Source organism: Enhydra lutris, unplaced genomic scaffold, assembly GCF_002288905.1.
Source record: "Enhydra lutris kenyoni isolate GAN:26980312 unplaced genomic scaffold, ASM228890v2 scaffoldscaffold17, whole genome shotgun sequence".
Lineage (NCBI taxonomy): Eukaryota > Metazoa > Chordata > Mammalia > Carnivora > Mustelidae > Enhydra > Enhydra lutris.
In genome coordinates this window covers 30,053,020-30,071,420 of record NW_019154101.1, presented here as the reverse complement: position 1 = coordinate 30,071,420, position 18,401 = coordinate 30,053,020, and the positions used below count along the sequence as shown (strand labels likewise).

The window sequence follows — 18,401 nt, the reverse complement described above, 5'->3', positions numbered from 1 at the left end:
ATTATCCCAACGACAGTGAGTCCCCATGTCCCAAACTCTTTATATTTGTACTTTTAAAGATAATCTTCATCTTAGAATTGAAAGAGTACCTATCCGCCATTGTGGCAACATAACTTATTAGAGTTTTAATTTGGAAAAAATAAAACTCTTAAAACCCCTGGGGCAAAGCCTATGTTTCCCTTTATGTTGAATTATCGAGTACTATCCGCTCTAAGAACAAAATAATCCCTTTGTTCCTGAATAACATCACATCGGGCATTTAATAAACCACCAACACAGGTTTTCAAATTAAATCAAGAGTCTATTTGTCAGAGAGAAGCCAGCAGAACAGAACTGCTCTCATGCAAGGCAGCTTTCAACTGTTTCTCCCCTATTTATCAGACACTTTCTTCGATTAAAATATGTTGATAAACTGAGTCTGGTGTATCACAGGAATCCAAGTTAATGACACGTTTTTAAAAAGGACGTTACAGGAAGAAAAACAATAGGAACATAGTGTGCGCTTTCATTTTGACTCACTCATGAAACGGGGAAGCATCACCATGGAGTTGCTGGGCTCTTCCCTGACAAGCCAGGGGGTACCGTCCGTAACTCTGCAAGCTCCTCAGCCCAGGAGGGCTCAGAGGGACAGAAGCTCCTTGAGCCCAAACAAGACTTTGGCCCCTGGTGAAGTTGTAACACAGCTCACGCTTCCTGGCTGCTGGAAGACATCTTTCTCTGGTTCCATGTGCGACTGCCCAAAGCACTACTCTGAGACCAAGGAACCTGGACACTAACTGCTGCCTGTTGGGGCAGGCCCGTGCTCAGATGAGGGCCCCGGACAGGCCACGCACCAGCTACTGCACTGTGAGCAGCAGAAACTTTATGAAACAGAGAATCCAATTTGAGCCTCCTTCCTGCAATTTTTACATGACTGGCTCCAACACCATTCGTACTGCAGAAATTATGAGGTTCTGTATCATCTTTGCAGTTGCTTGTTGAGGAGGGGTCACAGGACCATGTGGCAGGAACATTTCTCCTGGCTCTGTCAACTTCCTATTTATGGTTCAGAGTCAGTAGAACAAATAGTGGTTAAATATGCTGATGGGGGATGCCTGGGTGGCTCAGTCGGTTAAGCATCTGCCTTTGGCTCAGGTCATGATCCCAGGTCCTGGAATCGATCCCTGCATCAGGCTCCCTGCTCAGAAGGGAGTCTGCTTCTCCCTCTGCCCCTCACCCCATCCAAGCTCTCTCTTTCTCTCTCTCTTAAATAAATAAATAAAATCTTAAAAAAAAAATGTTGACCTGCTCTAAGTGCTTATGTTAAGTGACTAAGAAAAAATGATTATAAACTTCTGTAAGACAATATAGAATTTAATATTACGGAATATTACATTACACTGTAAGGAACAATGATTAGTTTATTCATTAGGCTGCTCTGTCATTAGTTAAGATGTTAGATAAGTTAGACCCTATCAAAAGGAATTACATTTGAAAAGGAACTGAAAGTCATTCTTTTTGCAATATTCCTTGATGTGATAACCAATATCCTATCAGACTTAATGCTTACTTTGCCCAACTGCTGGGCACACGGGTGGGGGATTGCAGGTGGAGAGACAGAAGTTAAGTGCTTGGTTTGATGTCTCCCATGTTCCTTTCTCTATCAGTCCACTGGGGACATCTGGATGGCCCCACTCTGCTGAGAGAGGTGCCATGTGGAAGTGCTTTTTTCATCTTCATGTTGAGCTTGGGTTGGCAGTTCAGCTAGTGAGTCTTGTCCAGACATCAGACAATGGGAGAGAGCCCTCTGACCTGGCCTTCACTCCAGCTGCCCTGGCTCTCTCTTTATCTCAGGGCAGAAGCACAGGCTGGGTGTTACGCAATGATCTTCTTATTTGTTAGAACTAAAAGAGCACAGCCAACAAAAGGAGGGAGAGGAAGCTCTCCTCCATTTTATCTCATTTATAGAAAAACTAGATTGCAGAAAGTCACGCACAGGGTATTCTCAGCCCACATAATTCCTGGCACATCTTCTCTACTGGATTCTCATTAACCAAATGTGTTTATGTGGGTGTGTATAATTTTGTTTGTGCGTATGTGTGTATGTATACACACATAGACACAAAATTACAATATATTGTGTAATATACATATATAATGTATATACATATATTTTTATTCATTACCATGTATATATTGTATAATATATATAGTGTAATATATATATATAATGTATATACATATATTTTTTATTAATTACCATGGTCAACTTGTTTTAAAATATGGTGTAAATTATGGATCCTTACCCTAGAAAGAAGTGCATAGGTCTATCCTTGGAAAATCTGCATATAGTTTCCTGAAAGTTCATTCATGTCTCAACCAATAGGTTCTTGGTAGGCTGGAAGTCTACATTTGCAAAGATTTTAAATAACATGTGTTGTTAATTGTCTGGCTCAGTTTATATATTAGGTAACATCATCTTTTTTTCTTGAAATTGAAAACCTGAAGTCATGCCAGTTCCTCATCAACCACTTGGTGCAAAGCAGAGATTTTCTGCCTCAGGTCATGTTCTGTGTAGCTAATCTACAGAAGAAGCTTCTACAAAGAGAAAATATATACTTAATGAAAATATGCCCAAGACACTCATCTGAGAGCAGGGGCTGTTCCTATGCTCAGCTAATGGCCACAGAGAGTCTGTTTTCAGTTATTCTTTAGTTGGGGGTTTTAACCCCCGAAGTCCACCAGCTCACGCTGCCTCCAGTGTCCTCCCTCAATTCTGCTACTCAGAACGTTACACGTCAAGGCCCAGTTTACTGTTCTTCCTCCCTGAGGTTCCCCCCTCCCCCAGGCCATCTGCAGCATCAGTTTCTGTCTTTCTATCACCTTTGTAGCTATGTCCTAAAGAGTATTTCACAGAGTCCCTCAGCTCGCCACTTGGCTCTAACCCCTTTGTCTCCCTCACTGCAGGAGGAAACCTGGTTGAGGGCTCTTAGTGCCCGGCGCACAGAAAATAGGTGATACCTGTGAATTTCAGAGGCCGTGTGTATAGTGCTGAGTCACTTCTGCTTTGGAGACAAAACACTTATTCTGGCTTTGCCATTAATTAGCTATTTATTTTCAGGAAAAACACTTGGATTTTCTAAGTATTAATTTTCCTCTTTCTGGAAAATTGGTATGATAATCATACCCACCTAACTGGACTGTTGTGCAGAGTAAATCATAAAATCCATCAGAAGTGTTTAGCACAGTTTTTGAGTCATAGTAAGCATTACATAAAGGTTAATTATATAATTTGTTGAACTATATTTTACATAGAATTTTCTTTATTTTTTTTAAATAAATAATGGTATATAGCCAAATACAGAAGGCATGAGAAATTTTTTGGAGAGGCTCACTTGGGTTGCTCAGTCGGTTAAGCATCTGCCTTCAGCTTTGGTCACGATCCTAGGGTCCTAGGATCAAGCCCCGCATCAGGCTCCTTGCTCAGCGGGGAGGCTGCTTCTCCCTCTACCACTCCTTCCTGCTCATGATCTTTCTCTCACTCTCTGTCTCTCAATTAAATAAATAAAATCTTTTTTTAAAAAAAGAAATTTTTTTGGACAGAACTGAAATCTCATAATATTTTCAGGTCCTCTTGACAATTTTTACTTTTAATATGTTATGTCCCAATTTGGCTGATAAAAATATCAGCTTTTATCCTAGTGAGCTCTAAGATAGTAGAAATATCTTTATGATACTGTGTGATCCTGTTTGCCTTCAACACACTTTTCCTTTTTTTTTTTTAAACATTATTTCTAAAACCTAAAGATAAGGGCCTCTACCTAGCTTCCAAGAGATCCTAAGACCAAATGAGAAGGAGACTGGTGAAGATTTATCCTGCATGTGATTTTCAAGTCCCATATCCTAACTCTTTCTAGTTATTATCAAAAGGATCCTTGTCTTTCCTTTCAAGGATCTGGCCAGATAGTCCAGATGGATAAATTCACTGCTAGAAAATATAATAGCTCATTTTATTATAATAACAATTTTGAATACAAAAACAGAACAGGTCCTTACTCTTTAAAGATTTAAAAAAATAATATCTATATGTGTATCTTTAGCTAACTCCCCAAAGCTTTTTCAAACTGAGATTAAGTCTTAGATTTTGCACATTTTGAGCATCTAAGTTTCAACAAATGTTTGAGGGCAGAGATTATACTTGATCCATCTTTGTACTCCTAGATCTTAGTATATTATATGATATATGCAATAAATCGTGGTTGATTAAAAATATGCAAGACTGTATGTTGTATTGAAAAGACTGCAGAATTTTGTTGTATTGGGATGTTTATTTTTAATTTTTTAAAAAAGATTTTATTTATTTGTTTCAGAGAGAAAGAGATAGTATGCATGCACAAGCAGGGGGAGGGGAAGAGGAGTGGAAAAGAATCTCAGGCAGACTCGTGCTGAGCACAGAGCCCTATGTGGGGCTCAATCTCATGACTCTGAGATCATGACCTGAGTCAAAACCAACAGTCAGAGCCTCAAGTAGCTGAGCCACCCAGGCACCCCAATATTGGATCTTTATTTTTAACAAAGAGATTAAAATAAAAACTATTAAAAATTTCCTGGACTTCAAATGTTTGAGTAAGGAATCCATTTTTTTGAGAACAATTTTAGTATCTGAACAAGACAGTATTTTTATTTGGAGAATCAATTTTTGTTAATTCGCAATGAGTACTTAATTCTTATGCAATTCTACGACTTTCTTATTTTTAACATCTGACATATTTCTTTTTAACTTCCTGTCTAGATATGAATCCATCTCATGTTTTGTATATACTACATGCCGAAGTGCAGTTTTATGACCCTCATTTTATGTACTAATCAGTCAGTGACAGCAGATACTTTCCTAAACTTCATTGACATGATTTCTTTGATGGTAAGAAATTAGAATTATGTAAGCATTTACTTTATATGGGAAGGGACCAAATAGGAAATTTTGTTGATAGATTTCCTTTGTCTAATAAAAGACATTTGAAAAAAATCAGCATTGACAGGAATAGAGAATCTATCTGGGGGTTTTCAGTCCAGTTGTTCATGTCTGTGTTTTTTTCAAGCAATAAATTTAGCTTCTGATACGCTTTTAGAAAGTTTAGCTTCAGGTTTTATTTTTCTTTGTTTAGTTTGTAGCTCATCATCAAAGGCTTTCTTAGTTCTGTCATCTTGTCCCCTCAATGTGGCCACATCTGTCCTGGCTCCGGGTGCTGGCTGGCCACTCAACAGAGCCCAGCTCTGGATACATACCAGTGGATCCATAAACACGGAAATGTCAGTTCCCACCTACTCTAAAAGCTAATCAACGGATGGGGAAATGCTTTTCTCATGTTCCGATCATGCTTTATTGGAAATATATGCATCCTCAAGCTGTAACATCTTGTATAATGCAGGTGTTTTATGGAGATCTGTCAGGAATTTTTTAGCATTGTGTTTTTCAAAAGATCTACTAAAATTGAGATCAATGGCTACCTTGTACACAATGATTTTGTGAATGACAACCAAAGGTTTCCAAAGGACCACCCTGAAAATTCTGGGAGTTATTCATCTCTGATACAAGTTTTACTACCTTAAATAACATCAGAGATAAAAGGTCTCTAGGCCAACCTACTCACGCTGCTGAGCTACCTTAGAATAACAAAATATGCCTATTATCTTTGCTAACATACCTCTGACCTGGAGGCCGGTCAAGTTCAGAAATAGTCTTAGAGACATAGTTTAAATTAGGATTACACCTGGGAATTATCATTTATAGAAGTCCTACAAGGTCTGGCTTCAACTGGCCATTATATATGCAATGGTGTCCAGAGAGACACATATTCTCAGATCCTGAGAGGGTAGGCTCAGAGATCCTGTTTTCCTTTGCATAATTTCCAATCTGCTTCGGAGAGAATGGATTTCCTCGGGTACCCGTGTAAACAAATTTGATCTTTGGAAAATATCCTGGACCTATTCAAATCCATGATCTTTGGCTGTGGTCGTCATTGAGGCTGATCCCGAAGGAAGGCTATCTCCAAAGGTGAGACTCAGGCCCCAGCACTGGGCTGAAGGCTGTCGACTGAACTGTGACTCAACACTGAGCTCCCTTACCTGGTATAGGTTGGCGAGATGGTGGTTAGTTTTGATCAAAAATGGCTGGTTCACTCCTGGATGGTCAACATCGTGGGCTGCTGCAGCAAGCAGTCCAAGCATGATGTCCAGAGGTGTGAGGAAGCCGGCGAGCTGTTAAAAAAATCACATTGGGAGATTGATTGGTGTTTTCCCACCTAGGTTAGCGTTTGTTTTGGCTGACTCAAACTGTCTGAATTGTGACAGTATTTTTCAGGCTTTCCATCCCAACTTTTACCCTCTTGAAGCAGCCGTCAGTGAGGTGATACCACATGGAATTGCAGGGGGGAACAAAGACCGTGTGGGAAGTAATTAGGCAAGTCAAATTTTTCTGGATTGTTCACTCAACCACCCTCCTCTTTGAACCGCTGCCCTTGTTTCTTTTCATTGGTGTAGTGAGTGGTGTTGCCTGTTGTCAAGACCGTTCTCTGCTGAGCAGGGAGAAGGCAGGGCCTGAAGTTAGGCTTGCTCCGAGAGAAAGCAGTGAATGAAGGAAAATTTTAAAGCCAAAGAAATGGACACATTAAAAAAAACCATTTGTGTATTTCAACCATCCACTCTATCATTGCCACTGTACATACAGAATCAAGAGTGGGCTGAATTACAAAATTTGCATATTTCTTCAATGTGTAATAAATTGTGGGGGAATGTGTAAGAATCTGTTATTTTTTTGGTAGCTACGAAAACAAGCAGGAGAATGAGAATCCAGTGCTAAATTTAAGTATACTACTGTGTGATATATTAGAGCTTTCAGACAACTTACAGATGAAAAAGACACAACCTTTAATGGGATATTTTACAAGGATGAGGCATCTACCCAGTTTTCTCTTGGGAATGCCTGTCTGGCATCTGTATGTCTAGTGATTGGTATTAAAACTGGTCAAACTAAAGAGAGAGACTTGGACTAGGATATCATTTTCGAAAAACCTTAAGAAAACACATCCTGTATGTTAAGCTAATTTAGTTATATATGGTCGAGAAATGCTGAGGTTTCAGGTGTGATTATTATTATTATTACGTTTTTAGCTTTGGATTGCTTTATTGCTTCAGAACACACTTGCTCTGGGATCTTTGGAGTTGACAAGTTCTCTTGGGCTTGCATCAGGATGCCCCGTTGGCTTAGTAGGAAATAGAGCTTCAGTCTTGAAGAGTTTTGATTCTATTTTTCAGTCAAAACCCATGCAGTGGGAGACTTTTTCCAGAGCATTTCACCACTGGCACCATTTGTGGCAGAGGTCCAAGACAAAACAATTAATTTCTTGAGGGCTTTGAAGATATCTAAGATGTAGATTGTCATAGAAAGGGTTGTTTTTGTCCTCAGTGCAATCTTGAAAAGTATAGAAATTATGGGGGAAAAAAACCCTAGGGAAATGTCCACCCTCTTTCATGTGTATTATATAACTTCCAAAGTGGATCCTGGAACTTCCATAGATATAATTTGTATTCTTAGAGTGAATGACCCATACAGTTATTTTGATATGTTGTGTGATTTGGGACTTAGCAGGCAGTTTACTTGACATCTCCAGATGGCTGAGGAGGCACCCGGGTCTTCTTTTACCTTTGGCTCTTTCAGGTAGCAGTGCATGGCCTGGGTGACATCAGCTGCGTGAACAGCGTTGTGATACGGGTTTTGGCTGTGGTAATCTTCTTGAACCATGACTAGGAGGCAAACAGATAACTCCATCAGCTAAAACCAAAACAGGGAGGGCAGACTAAGCTCAGACCTATCGAGGATCCCTTTTGCTTAAAAATATCAGCGTCTCCAAAATGTGCAGCCTGGGGATCCTTTAAAAATAAACGTGGTTTGCAAGCTTGGCAGTTCTACTGGGCTGTTTTTAGTGAAGCGGGGAGGGGGGGGGAGGGCAGACAGGAGAAAGGCTAAAAGGATTTGCGAGGCCCCTGGGATTCCTCACCACCTTCATCAATCACCCCTTTCTGGCGCACATCAAGGCTTTCATTCATAGGAAAAATAAATACGTAGGAAAAGGACAACTTTATTTCACACCATAGTTTAATTATTTAAGTTTGCGCCATTTATGAATAATATGTGCCATAAAAGAGGTTTCCCTTTAAAGAGCCCAGGTAGAGTCGGGCCCCTGATATCCAAAGATTGGCTTAGCAGTTGAATACCAAAGACTGACCAAAGCAAATCTGAGGCTTCTTCAGGCAGAAAGTCAAAGTACTGTGTTGATCCAATGGTGAACTCCTTGGTTTTATATCTATCTTATTCAGAACGAGCTAGCATCTCTCACATCTTTCCAATGTAAGGACCAGAGTGCTCTTGGAACCAAGTAGAGGCATAAGTGAGGCGATTTTGTTTTGCAAATTACAGAAGCCGGTAGCCTGCCTTAGCTCATAGCCATGGGTTAGGGTGCAGTATGTTCAGTGTGCATAGAATGTCCAGATTTGCAAGTGTGGCCATATTGTCTCAGCCCGTTTTATAAGTTTAGCCCTGAATTCGGGTGTTATTTCTGCCATCAAATCTTTTCATTCTTTACACTACTCTGCGGGCCAAAGTATCTGTGTTGTCCTTTAGACAAATAAAAATTATTTGGGCCATTTGTGGCCATTACTTTGCTCGAGAAATCTAAATTCAATTAGCCTGAGGTTGTTTGTGTTTCTTGAACTGAACCATGTCGTAGCTGGTTTCAAAAGTTTCTTTCGTGCCACGTATTATTTTACGGGTTTCTAAAAACAATTAGATTTCAACTCTGGCCCTCTCCCTTATTGTTTGTGGTTGGGCCAGTTACTTAACCATACATTTCCTCAGTTTTCTTCTCTATAAAATGGGGATAACAATAGCTCCAATTTCAAACGGCCGCTGTAAGGATGAAATGTTGTTAAGATATGCAAGTCCTTAGTCCCAGCACATGTAAGCACTGTATAGGCCTGGTTGTCTTTCCTTCTGTTGCTATCATGTCACTGTTATTTTACTCTGGAGGCAACAAGGCATCAAGTCAGCTTCAAAATTCAAAGCACAGCCATAGGGCACATTGAAGAAGCCAGAAACATGCTAAGTGGCAGTAGGAAGTTATATGGTGATTAAAAATGTGCCCTGGATAATTTGGCAGATAAATAAACATGTGCATTAAGTCCGGTAAGAACTGGGGCTGTTTTTGATAGTGGCGGACTTTCAAGTCAGACAGACCTGGGCTTGGACAGAGGCTTTGCCAGTTACAAGTTGTTGACCTCAAGCAAGTTATGAAACCTCTTTCTACTTTTCCTTAACTGTGCGCCAAATGGCGTTGACAACACCCAACTTGCAGAGCTGGTGAAACAGTTAGAAATAACACATTGAGGGCATCTTGTAGGTCGCGAGCTCTACGTAAACAGTAGTTCTTCTTATATTAAAAAAAAAAAAAAGCCTATTGAAGAATTTTAACAGCTCATGTCCAGATTGGAATTATTTGGGGTTTTGCTGATATGTAAACTGATCTGTAATTTCTTTAATGGTCACATGGTTTTCTTTATATCATTTTTTTCTCTATTGTAAACATAGCTAATTGAGTAAATAATTTTTTCACTGATTAAAAGGGGTAAACCATATTTTAAAATTAAGATGAGATAATTTAAGATTAACTTGATATCTTCATTTTCCAGCTATCACTGTTGCCACTTTATGTTAAAGAATACTATGGACTGCCATCATTCAGGGGAAAGGAGGTAGGAATATGGAAATGAAGACTTACCTAAAAACCTGTGCAAGGTCACCATGTCTAGCTTGAAATGGTGAATGAGTCCATGGGTGTTGAAGAGGTGGCACAGCAGTGTTACCAGGCTGTTTCCTGTAGGAAAACAGTCACTTGCTTTAACTCATTTTTATCACCATTAAAATATCGAGATTGACAAAAGGATCCAAAGTTTCTGTAATGAAAGTTCTCCGGTAGGTCTCCTTTTCCCTATTAGAGTTGAATTTTTTCCAGTATAAAAGATATTATTCTTATGGTTTGGTCCTAGGTTTTCTCATATTGTACAAATGAAACAAGCTAGGTCAGACCTTTCTCTACATCAAAGGCAATGAAATCATTAAGAGTCTGCCTACTGTGGGGACACACCACCCACCCACGTGAGTGTATTTTTTAAAGACACAGTTTAATGGTTACTTGCGATGTGCCTTAAGTTGCTTCCATCTGATTCTTACGTCTACAGAGATATCTAAGTCACCATGTTCCTTAAGAATCCGAGCTTGTTGCTCCCAGGCAAAGTCACCCAGGATGAGATCTGATGAGGAGATAGTTTAGAACTTAAGCCAGCAGAGATGTGAAATTGAAGCAATACATTTAGTATTTAGAAAATATGTAAAGATTTAGAAAATATGATGGACTAAAGAGTAATGATTTTGAATTTTGAATAATTTGAGTAATTTAAGTAATGATTTTTTGTATTTTAAAAGCATTAGAGAATTTATGAAAGACTTTGCAGTGGACCAAGATGATGATCGGATGTCTTAAGTGGAAAACTAAGTATTGCCTAAGCACAGTCTTCTGGGGCACCTGATCCTGCAGTTCCGCAGATTCCATTGTCTTTGAGCTATTTCATGACTCTCGAAGTTGTAGATAACTGATAGCATTGCAAGTGATTCTTGTCCATAACATGCAAACAGAATCACTGTTTGACAACAGAATATAGTTGACTTCCTCTTCGCAGTTTTACAGCTATTAATAAATTCATTTAAGCATTTCTTACTGTTTATATATGTGTTGTTCTTTGAATTTTCCCTTCACCTAGTTTTAGCATTTTTTTTTAATTAACATATAATGTATTATTTGCTTCAGGGGTACAGGTCTGTGAATCATCAGTCTTACACAATTCACAACACTCACCATAGCACATAACCTCCCCAATGTCCATCATCCAGCCACCCTATCCCTCCCACCCACCACCCCAGCAACCCTCAGTTTGTTTCTCAGATTAAGAGTCTCTTATGGTTTGTCTCCTTCCCCAGTCCCATCTTGTTTCATTCCCCACCCCCTGCAATGGCCCCCCACCCTGCCTCTCAATTCCTCATATCAGAGAGATCATATGATAATTGCCTTTCTCGGTTTGACTTATTTTGCTTAGGATAATGCTCTCTAGTTCCATTCATGTCATTGCAAATGGCAAGATTTCTTTCGTTCGTTCTTTTGTTCGTTCGTTCTTTCTTTCTTGATGGCATCTTACTGGATGGCTAATTAATTGAATTAAATCTTTGACATGTGCTCATTTCATATCCCTATGAGAGTCATGATTATCCTCTTTTGAACCAATGCTTTTATTCATAGTTATTTTCATCTACTGGTACTCATTTCTCAGTTGATTTGAGCAAAGTGAAATATAAGATTGTGGGCTCTGTCGCTATATGGTCTAGTTAGCTTTCCACAGTGTAAAGCTCTGCTTCACACTCTTAGGCTGTTTTTCTCAACTGTATGTTATTTGTCAAGTAACCGAACGGTGAGAAAACCATCTGTAATGATGCGGTGGGACATGTGAAGGTCAGCATTACATATGACGTCTTTCATTGGCTCCCTAAGCCTATCAGTATTTGTTTAATGGGCAGACGAATATATAACCAAATTGTATTGTTTTCTTTAAGAAAGTCTTTATAGGCACCAAGATTCTAAATGTGAAACCAGTGGTAATGTCTACTTTCCCCTTCAGCTACATCCAAAACTTTTACACTGCGTAATCAGCCAGTGTTTTCCTTCAGTAATGCCGAGCATATCTGATCAAGACCTGCATTGGGCGAGCTTCAGCTCCCTGAAGGAAAATGCATAGACACCTGCCCTATAGGGGTCAGGCCTGGTCATATGAGCTTTAGTGTTTCTAGTTTTCACTAACAATGAAAAGCCTCCATTTGGATGTGGCCAAAGTAGTCTGTGAGGAAAGAATCTAATGTGTGGTTTCCAAATTCCTTTGGGATCATCAAGGCCAGAAGGAAAATGGTCTTAAGGTTCTAAGGCCAAATATAGTCCTTACTTTTCATCTGAATTAATTTTCCCTTGGCCTGGCCCTTCCGGAGTGGCTGTAGACTTACGAAAGTGGAAAAAGAAGGGAAAATGAATAACAGTGTTTGGAAATAGGATTCTTTGGGGTGACTTACCATTTGTCAAGCGATCAAATAAGAAAATGTCAAAATCCCACATTCCCACTTTGGAGAGCATATGCTGAAAAGGCAAACGAAAAACAGCAGTCAAATGAATCATACTGGAGACTCAAACATTTACTTTGAGACAGTGAGTGAAACAATTAAAAAGTTGGAAATAGTAGCACATTGCTATCTGGCTTGTGGTAAAACAAATCTTGCTCTACTAACAAGAGCCTGAAAAGAATCAGACTCCTGGTTCGGTGTCAGCCACATCCCTCACTGGTTGTGGGGGCTTGGGCAAGTTCCTTAACCTCTCCATACCCCAGTTTCCTATTTGAAAAATATAGCTGATAATATAATCTACCTCAGGATTTTTGTGATGGTTAAAGAAGGCAACGTATGTGGAGTGCTTAGAATGGTGTTTGTACACAATAAGCACACATAAAATTTGATATCTGTTAAAATTGTAGTTCAGTAAAGCCTCTACATTGCAAATGACTATATACTTAAGGAGAATGTTTATAGCAAATTTCTAAAAAATGAAGTCAAAATGATTGCTGAGCACATTACTCTGCTCAATGTGGACTAAATGTGAAATGAACCACTCTAATAGATAGGAAAGTGAAGTGGGCCATGGAAAATGTTGGGTAATTTAAAGACCTACTCTCCAATGTAGGCTTATTATCCTGTTTTTCTTGTTTAAATCCCCCATGCAAAGCTATGGTTACAGATTCTATCCTCACTGCGGCTTCCGCAACTGGCCTTCCCCTCCTCTCAAAGCCACTGCTTCCAGTAAGGACCAGATCACTCCCCTCTTCCTGCCCCTAAATGTCTTCCCTGCATCTTCAAGTAAGTCTAAGAGCCTTGTCATAGCACACAAAGACCTTCCATCATTACCAGAGAAATGAAGGACTAATAGGTGACCTGTGAGATCTAGTGTGTGTGAACATTTTATCCAAGTCAAATACTAAAGCAGAATCAGAACTTGATCCCTGATATCCTGACTTGTGACACACAGTCCTTTCTATGTCTCAATGTCGTCTCTCTTGAGGGGTGAACCTTGGAGGGAGAGCCCCACAAGAGTGCTCTGCTGCTGATGCCCCTGCACTGGGAGCTCACTTAGTTTTGCTCTTCTTTCTCCAACCAACCAGCCAACCAACCAAACGAATAAACAAACAACATTCACTCACTCTCAGGCCTTGGGTTGTTAGGAGTGATTTTTTTCTTTTTTTAGACCTGAAGTAGTAGTTCTTCTGATATTACTTATTGCTTAGATACTAATATTATACAGTAATAGTATATATTTCTTAATAGTATATAGCTAGCATAATATTACATAGCCATGTAAACTCTAGGACACTACTTCTGATTTCTGTTTAAACTGTGGCCATTTATCCTGAAATTTAAACTCCTTTGACAGTTTGGGCTAGAGATAACTTTAGAACTTTTTTTTTTTTTTTAGATTGTCACATTTTAATTTCAACCTTTGACCAATGAATTGCAAAAATAATCATAAAATTTGTGAAAATTATTTAAATAAAATAAAAAATGTATAAAGGATGACATACCGTATCGGTAGACGGAAGTGGAATTAAGAGTTGGTCATTAATGGGTTACTTTCAACATAGCTATTACAATGAGACAATTCACTGGGCTTAAAGATTGAGTTCTTCTCTCACTGGTAACTGATCAGTCCAAAATTTTACTTTACTTAGTGTTGTGCAAATATGTTTCACCCATTTGTAGAAACGAAAGTAGCTAGCATGTGCTAGGCATGAATATCTGAAACACATAAGCAATGCTTTACCTTCTGTAATCTCTATATCACCCCTATGAGTGGGTATTTCTATTAACTTCATATCATATTTGAGGAAAAAGTCCAGATGTATTGATTAACTAGCCAGAGTCACAGAGCGTCTCAGTGGTAGAAGTTGACTTCTGGTACTATCAGCTGAGGTACATGCACTTAGCCCCTGACCTCCTGGGAGGTGACAGAGGGGAAACTAACTCACCCTTGCTTGTCCAAGGTAGTCTTCATCCAGCAGGTGGAGAGGGGCTTGTGGTATAATTCCACGAAGCAGCCTTGATGCATGGAAGTATCTTTGAAAGCTTAACAGTCTTTTCACCTTTTTTTTAGTGCCAATTTCCCCTGAGTGTGTTGTATCTGTGGAAAGTAATCAAATACAGAAGTTATGTATTTTAAAAGCCCTATTTTCTCCGCTATGTAAAAATACAATGTATTATATATATATTTTAAAGGTTTTATTTATTTATTTGGCAGACAAAGATCACAAGTAGGCAGAGAGGCAGGCAGAGAGGAGCGGGGAGAAGTAGGCTCCATGCTGAGCAGAGAGCCTGATGTGGGGCTCAATCCCATACAATGTATTATATTTAAGATTTTATTTATTTATTTGACAGAGAGAGAGCACAAGCAGGGGGAGCAGCAGGCAGAGGGAGAGGAAGAAGCAGACTCCCCCATGAGCAGGGAGCCCGATGTAAGATTCCAATGTATTATAAAGGAGATAAACTTAAAATATGCTCTCAGTGCTTTCTTAGATATAGCCTATTTAACTCTGCATTTGAAGTCGTCTTAGAACAAAAATGACCTTTCTTATGTATTACCTTCATTAAAATGTCAAGATATTTCTGAATGTGATTTTAGAAGACATGAGATATATAAATTAAAATCTTCATTTTCTTATTAATGGCACTGATGTGCTAAGTAAGTAAAATCTGCATACTTCTGCATGCATTTGAAAGGAAGAGTTATGCTTTTTTTCTATGATATTAAAACCAAGCCTCCATAATTTAAACAAGGTTCTCATCCTACACTCTCTAAATTAAAAGGGCTGAGAATACACTAGCTTATACATGAGGAAAATGTTTCCTAATGTCCCAGGAACACCAGTGGCATGGGAATCAAGAGAGGTGACCTAGATTTTCTGGACAAGAAGCAGAGAGGGTGTCTACTTTCTAATGGAGTACATTCTTTTTTACTAGCGGCCAGGAAAGTTTTGATCCTGTCAGTAGAGATATTTTAATACTCATGTCACATGTGCCTTTTAAAACTTGACTGTTGACATCATGGTGATTGTCCAGAAATAACCCAGGCACATTACTTGAAAGGCTGTCAAGGTATGTTTTATCTCAGCTAAAATTCTATGAATCACTCCAGGGCCACTTAAGTGACGTGTGCTGCCCATTTTGAATCTGGAGTTAATTGAATGGTCTACTAGGAAAATGTAGAGTCCGTATATAAAGAAATTCTGGATTCTTTCATGCTGCCTTCTGTCTCCCCTTCTCCTCTAGGGAACTCAGAATCACAGCGGATAGAGAAGCAGAGGAAAGAGTGGGCAATGTGGCCCTCCCTGACGGCAGGGACTGATGATGATCAGTTTGTTACTTGGGCTGTATTATGCATGCAAAGGCTTAATTCAGGGCAGGCAAAACCCACTGTTCTCTGGAAATCCCACCTGACCGAAATGCTTTCTATTTTTAAAATGGATCTAGATTTCCTGTGTGGAAAGAGGCAAATACACACCCAGAAAGAGCAGTGTAACCGGAACCTGGGTGTTAAGCACATGGCCAAATTAAAAATGGTATATGTGGACTCAGTTCTACTAGTGAGTTCTTACTCATTTCTACCGATTTATCAAGTCAAAGTACAAGACAAAGTTGTTCATCCATTTATTTAAAACATAGAGGCCCAGTGATATCCTTTGGTTCTAGATCCTCCGATGAGCAAAACAAAGATGCCTGTACTCATGAAGTTTACTTTCCAGCACAAAAAGACATGTGATAACCAATAAATGAAAAAATAAGTAATTTATAAAAATTGTATTAGAAGGTGGGAAGAACAATGGGGAGTAGCCAGAAAGGCTGAAAGTGAGGGACCAGGCCTTCTGTGTTTGGATAGTTAGGGTGGGCCTTTGTAGAGGGTACAGTCTAATCAAATGAAGGAGATGAGGAAGTTAGCCAAACAGTGATCTGAGGAAATACCTTCCTCACAGAGGGACCAGCTTGAATGTCCCTAGAGTGAGCCTCCTGGCATGCTAGCATGTGGGAGGAGCGGCAGGAATTCCACGTGGATAAGAAGGAGAGGAAGGGGGAGGAGTGAGAGGTGAGGTCTCAGAGCAAAGGTGGGCATGAGAATTAAAAGGGTCTTGTAGCTCATTCTAACAGTTTGAGCTCTACTTTGAATGAAATGAGGAGCCAATGCAAAGGTTTGTTTGTTTGTTTAAGATTTTATTTATTTTTTTGAGAGTGGGACAGAGAGAGAGAGAGAGAGAGCATGAGTGGGGGGAGGGGGGAGGGGCACAGGGAGAGGGACAAGCATACTTCCTGCTGAGCAGGGACTCCCCTCTCCCCCGCAATGCAGGGCTCGATCCCAGGACCCTGAGATCATGACCTGAATCTAAGTCAGATGCTTAACTGGCTGAGCCACCCAGGCATCATCCTGCCACTGCAAAATTTTGAGAGAAGAGTGATATGATCACACATTTAAAAAGGGTCATCCTGTGTGGCGAGCAGATTGTAAAAGAAAGCTTTGATGTAGTGAGACCAGCTATGAGGCCTTGAAATAATCCAGGCAAGAAATTATAACTGCTCAGACTGTGGTGGGACGAGTGGAGGGACCAGAAGTGGAGTCAGGGATCTGGAGATCCCATACTTTGGGAACCTCCAAGTTTTTGCCCTAAATAACAAGGAGAATGCAGCTGCCATCATCACCTGAGATGGGAAAGCCACAGGTGGGCCAGGTATGGGATGGATTTCGGTTTTGCACATGTTGGATTTTGACGTCCATTGGAAGTTCAGGCAGAGATGTCAGATAAAAACAAGTGGATATAAAACCCGGGAGAAGACTGGGCTAGAGTTACAAATCTGGGAGTTGTCAGATGGGATTACCTAGGGAGTAATGGTATATACAGATGAGGAAAGCATCAGAGTCTGAGTTCTGCAGTATTTAAACTTTGAAATGGTATAGAGAAGAGCAGAGAAAACCAAAGGAGACTGAGGAGTATCCAGTGGGGATAGGGAAAACCCAGCATTTCCCAGAAGCATAGTGAAGACAATATTGCAAGAAGGAAGGTGAGATCCTCAGTATTGAATGCTGTTAATAGATCAAAACAACAAAGACTGAAAATTGACCATGGGAATAAGAATTTGTCAAAATTCACTGAACTATGCACTTAATAGAGCACATTTTATTCTGTGCTAGAAGCAACAACACCTCAGCCATACATCGAGCACCCAGATTTTGTTTTAAAACACAATTTCTCACTAAAAGAAACCAGACCACCTCAGTGAAATGGCCAAGTCTAGGACTGGGGCAGGCAAAGTACAAGAAGAAATGCAACCTCTTGGCCTTCTGGAAGGTAGGGGAGAGCTCGAGAAATGATGGGAACAGTACAAAATGACAAAGGAGATGACTTGCAGGGGGTCCCTCTGCGCAAATATGGGAAACTTTGAGCATCAACATGAATAATGGAAGAGCTGATTATAAACCATGGACTGAAAGAAGAATCCATTAATCCACACTGATGGTAAGTAAGCAAGTAAGTAAATAAATGAGAAGGGGAAGCTCTCCCTTGCAGAGAGTCTACCCATAATGCAGAGGAACTAACAGAGTTAGAAAATTACTTTTTACACCTTTTTTTTTTTTTTTTTTAAGAGAGAGAGAGGGGCGGAGAGGGCAGAAGAGGAGGAAGAGAGAGAATCCTATGCAGGCTCCGTGCCCAGCACAGAGCCTGACATGGGACTCAGTATCACAACCCTGAGATCATGACCTGAGCTGAAATCAAAAGTCAGATGCTCAACTGACTGAGCCCCCCAGGTGCCCCAGCATTTTGCAACTTTTATGGTGATAACTGCTTCGGGCCCAAATCATTGATGGATGCTGAAACTACTCAGTGAAAGTTTAAAAAGCAACAGGATAATTTGTAATATCAAAGTATCTCCCCACAGAGTTTCTAACTGGAAAGGAAGAACTGTGTAGTTTTTTAGTGGACAAATGTAGAGGGGGCAGCATCTTCACTAAGTAACCAAAGTTCACCTCCCCAGTAATGGGAGAAGTTGCCATTACAGGCTTATGGTGTAATAACACTGAGGGTGCAACATGGTCTGTGTTGTGTTCTTGCTCCGATCCCCAGGAAGAGGGAACATCATGAGAACCTATGCTGAAAGATCTTCTACAAAATAATTAACCTGCATTCTT

The 18,401-nt window shown here is 39.9% G+C and overlaps 1 protein-coding gene across 2 annotated transcripts in view; it reads right to left on the bottom strand.

The window, feature by feature from the left end:
- Positions 1-18,401, bottom strand: part of LOC111147667 (phosphodiesterase 7B) — a 308,013-nt gene that overhangs the window by 22,582 nt on the left and 267,030 nt on the right. For both annotated transcript variants that reach the window (XM_022503873.1, XM_022503872.1), the window contains 5 exons: positions 14,200-14,351; positions 12,203-12,266; positions 9,813-9,908; positions 7,682-7,782; positions 6,106-6,237 (listed from right to left, as the gene is read on the bottom strand). In XM_022503873.1, the coding sequence (XP_022359581.1) occupies positions 6,106-6,237; positions 7,682-7,782; positions 9,813-9,908; positions 12,203-12,266; positions 14,200-14,351 (545 nt within the window). The remainder of the gene's footprint in view (positions 1-6,105; positions 6,238-7,681; positions 7,783-9,812; positions 9,909-12,202; positions 12,267-14,199; positions 14,352-18,401) is intronic.